Genomic DNA, 5000 nt, shown 5'->3' with positions numbered 1-5000 from the left:
AAACTGCTTTTATTCTAGTCGAAATAAAACAAATAAGACTTTCTCCAGAAGAAAAAATGTTAGCAGATATACTGTGAAAATTTTCTTGCTCTGTTAAACATAATTTAGGAGATATTTAAAAAAAGACAAAAAAAAAAATTCAAAGGGGGGCTAATAATTCTGACTTCAACTATATTTATACATATACATTAGGTCAATTTTAAGGTTTGGTTTGATGATAAAACTAAATGTTAAATAAATAATAAAAATTACAAACTTACGATTGGCAGGTTTTTCCTGCTGACTACTGGTGGTGGTGGGAGCTCTCAGATGGCAATTAAATTCATTTTGTGCATTTCTCTCTTTGACCCATCCTATGATTTCATTCTTCTGTTGCTCAGACAGAACAGCAAACACCTCACTAAACACCTTCATCCTTGTGCATAATGAGGGAGGAGAGACAACAAAATATTTCACCCAAATTGTAGAACACAGTTAAATTGCTTCATGTTCAGACCCTTGAGTACAATAAATAAAAGAGAATATTCACATTTCAGCCAGTTGAGAGTTTTGTGTAAAAGCTGGCAGCACAAAGCTAGATGGAGGCATTGTTTCCAAAAAAGGTTTAGCCGCCCATAAAAGCTTTGTTAGGTCCTCTTTAAGAAGATCTGTTCCATTCTGCATGATGGTTGTCCAGGAAAGTGGTGCCAAGAAAGCCCGCATGAAACAACGAGAACCCTCCTGAGTATGAAAAAATGTTAATAAAATTTTGCCTCCAAAGAAAAAGAGTCCAAATAATATAATATAATATAATATAATATAATATAATATAATATAATATAATATAATATAATATAATATAATATAATATAATATAATATAATATAAAATAATATAATATAATATAATATAAAATAAAATAATATAATATAATATAATATAATATAAAATAATATAATATAATATAAAATAATATAATATAATATAATATAATATAATATAAAATAATATAATATAATATAATATAATATAATATAATATAATATAATATAATATAAAATAAAATAATATAATATAATATAATAGAATATAAAATAATATAATATAATATAATATAATATAAAATAATATAATATAATATAATATAATATAATATAATATAATATAATATAATATAATATAATATAATATAATATAATATAATATAATATAATATAATACAATACAATATAATATAATATAATTTTTAGTCCAATACTAACCGTAGCATTCCTCATGAACTCAATCATATGGCCCATGTTGGTGCAGTTCCGCATCTTCTCAGCAAAGCTCTGCAATTTATTATAAAAGAACAAGAAATAAAATATAGAAAAAATTATAAGAGTCTTTCTGTGTATTTTCTATATGGAAGCATATTTATTTGTCAAATGATGTCATAAACACTTTTTAAAAGACCTTTTAAACATTTTGAAATGATTAAAATTTGAAAGAAGTCTCTTCTGCTCATCACCCCTGCATTTATTTGATCAGATATGAAGTAAAATAATATATTCAGTGAAATTATTTTGCAGTTTTAAAGAGCTGTTCAAATATTTTTCTAAAATTACATTCATTGATGGCAGAGCAGATTTATATCTCTTCAATCTCACATTTTCCTTTAGAAATCATATTAATAGGCTGCTCTAATTATTATTGGTGCTCAACAAGAATCAATGATCAAGAATGATCAACAAAATAAATCTAAAATATATCTGGAACTCTGGAAAAATATGCATATATTACATGATAGAAATTATATATTTTTACTGCATTTTTGTTCTTAAAATATATCATTCAGCAGCATCAAATTAATATATTTTTTTCTTTTTTTTTGGATCAAAGGTTTCCAAATCTTACTTAAATGCATTAAAAAAACAAACAAACTGATGATTTAATCCAGATCAAAATCAAGGTTTTGTGATCTAATCCAAATTCTTTTTTTCTTTTTATTTTGTCAAGATTTTATCCAATTTTAAGTGCAAAATCCCATCAGACTACCTTTTTAAAAACTGGCCTCTGGTGTTTGAACGACCAGAGTGTAAAAGCACTCGTGTGTTTATAAAGGTGAGATTTTTACCCTAGTCATTTCCTGTTCCTCTGCCGTGTCATTGGGCTTCATATTGGGGCGAGAGTGAGATGAGAGAGGCATTGAGGAGAGAAGCTCCAAAAACACAGGCACAGGACTCTCCATCATCTGTGCATGAGAGCTGAGTGAAGATAAAGGGGGAAAAGCTTTTTTCAACGCAATGAAATGTGATCATTATTCAAATATACACCTGGTTAATAGTTATAGCTGTGTAACATTAGCTGAGAGGCAGTCTACCTGTTCTGTGTGTAGTTCATTGCAGGCATTTGGTAACCTGAAACAATACAGTCCTTTAACAAAAGACACGGTGCATAACCGAGAAACATAAAAACTTTGAATGAAAACAAGAGTGGAAGAAAAAAAAACAATCGCTGGTTGTGAATCTTAGGAGAAACTAGAGAACACTTGCAATCTGACTCTTAAAAAAATCCAATTTGATTAATGATGGAAGTGTATTATGTCTGGTAGACATGTGTCCCAGTGCACAAATGCAAATATATCCAATATGGTTTTGGGCATTTATATTTGCATGTGGATTATGTAATTCACTGCCCAATAATTCATTGCATTAAATACAGGTGCAACATGTGTATTATTTTTAATACCAAGATTATGTAATCATTATGTAATCAGCTTTGTTCAAACTAAAAGATAATAGAAAAATGTGATAGTATGCAGTCAGAAATCTTACCTTTGTTGGAGCATGTGATCATCTAAAAAATCAAAAGGAATTATTAACAGGTCGTACTCGGATTTTTAAACTTTCAAGGCTCATCCTCTTTTAAATCAAATGAATGACTAGGTATGAACAGATTCATCTTAGTATTGTGAAATAAATTTCTAATAATAGTTAGTAATGATTTATTGTACGAAAATACTACTGGAAAACTAAAAGATTATAACTAAAGGGATGTAAAACACTATGAGAAACTAAAAGAATGTCGAATGTTGGTATCTGGATCAATGGCTGCTTCAATATACACTTGATTATCCTGTCTGTGATATAATTATTGATAAACTTTGTGTTTTGCTGTCGAGATTATTTGAAGACTTCAGTGTTGTCTCTTTAGAATAAAAAACAGAATTTAAAGTGTGTGGATGACTCTCTGTATGCAAAATTGTTGGATTTCTCAGGGTTACCAGGCCTTTCACATCCTTTCACATGGACTGCTGAAGAGTGACCACGATAGCTGCATCACTGATATTACTGCATATTAAAAATTAAGTTAATTCTATAGTTATTTGTATTTTGTTGTACTCAAGATTCAGCACTTACAGCATGTGTAATGTGCTGTGCTGCTGATAACGTGCTTGCTTAAACTGGAAAGCCTTGAAGTAGATAAGCATTATTTGTGTATGTGTGCGTTTTTCCTTAAGAGAATCTGACCTCTTTGGTCATTCTGACCATAGTAAACACCTTCTGTCTGACCTTTGTTTACTTGTCTCCTAAATAATCATCTGAGATATGATTCAAAGGTTTTTGTCCATGTGTGTAGATTATTTAGAAGTTTATCTTTATCAATCAGAGCCTTCCTACATAGATGTGTGACCTAGTCAGTGACCTTCTGTTACAATATAATTGCTGTTGATTTGAGACTAAACGCAGAGTGGCCTAAAACACTTTTTTGGCTTTTGCTGTGGAAACTATTTTCATCAGTGTTTTGAATCAATTGTATCTCTGATTCTTTGTCCATTTCAGTTGGTTTTAACTGTAAATTCCCCTACAATGTTATAATGAGAGTTTGAACGTTTCTTCACTTTTATGTCCCAGAAATGGATTTATATTATCATTTCGGTAACACTGTAAAGTAATAGTCCATTAGTTAATGATAGTTAATGTATTAATATTAGTATGAACAGCACTTGTATAGCATTTATTAACCATTCAGCATTATTATGAGGCATTATTAAAATCCAAAATTGTGGTTGTTCACTGTAAAAAAAAATCCTAGTTGCCTAAAATTTTTAAGCTGAATTAAATTAACCTTATGAGTCCATTGAAATAGAATATGTTAAACGACTTAAAACAGCCTTGTGTAACTTATAAAATTAAGTTAGAACATGATTAACTTAGTTTCATAAGTTATAATGACTTAAAAACATATGCTGTCAAGACTAATTGATCATATCATTTTTTACCATGTTGACTTGTGCTACAGTGAGTTATCAAAACAAGAAGAAACAACTTTATTCTCATTAACAAATAACATGGAGGAATATAAATAAATACTGTTATAAATGTAACATTTTAAATGTATTATTTATATAAATGTGAACATCAACTCAATTATATTTGTATTCAAAACAAGGAAGGACTGGAAAAAGCGATTATTTGACTAATTAAAAAAGTGTGTAAAACAATTACCCTAAAATTATTAAGTAAAGAAGCTACGTAAGTTAAGTCTCTAATAGATTTTACAGTGAGCTAAGAGCATTGTTTAATATTAATATTTATGCGAATATAATAGAAATGCAACAAGAAAAATTATGAAAATATTATTACATTTTCTCAGTTCATGATACATAAATTGCTTAACTATGAAATTAGCAAGGCAAAGGAATTGGTAAGCAAAAACAAATAATAATGATACATATTTCCAGCAACTTAAATTGCATAGTGTAATAGAAATGTCTTCGTTGGTTCATGAAATTACGGTCAAAACTAATCCTATGCTGACTACAGCGGCACATTGTTGTATTTTTTAGTATGAGATGTAACTTGTGTGTACTCAATTACCAGTTTCTTGGCCATTTCCCTAAAGTCTGCAGGTAGTCTTGGAAAGCCTATTGTTGACTGGTTACTATTAAGCATGTGTGATGCCATCATATCTTGGGACATTACTGAAAGGAACGGCACATACACAACATTTATGATGCAATCAGTGATGTTCTCCAA

The 5000-nt window shown here is 29.0% G+C and overlaps 1 protein-coding gene across 1 annotated transcript in view; it reads right to left on the bottom strand.

Moving 5' to 3' along the window:
* LOC130243598 (otoancorin-like) overlaps positions 1-5000 on the bottom strand; it is a 30141-nt gene that overhangs the window by 22521 nt on the left and 2620 nt on the right. The window contains 7 exon segments of the mRNA XM_056475825.1: positions 261-415; positions 530-720; positions 1242-1310; positions 2096-2225; positions 2342-2378; positions 2796-2817; positions 4842-4945. Coding sequence (XP_056331800.1) covers positions 261-415; positions 530-720; positions 1242-1310; positions 2096-2225; positions 2342-2378; positions 2796-2817; positions 4842-4945 — 708 coding nt within the window.

This window comes from Danio aesculapii, chromosome 16 (genome assembly GCF_903798145.1).
Source record: "Danio aesculapii chromosome 16, fDanAes4.1, whole genome shotgun sequence".
Lineage (NCBI taxonomy): Eukaryota > Metazoa > Chordata > Actinopteri > Cypriniformes > Danionidae > Danio > Danio aesculapii.
The sequence above is the reverse complement of the archived record's forward strand: the minus strand, read 5'-3'. Positions and strand labels throughout refer to the sequence as shown.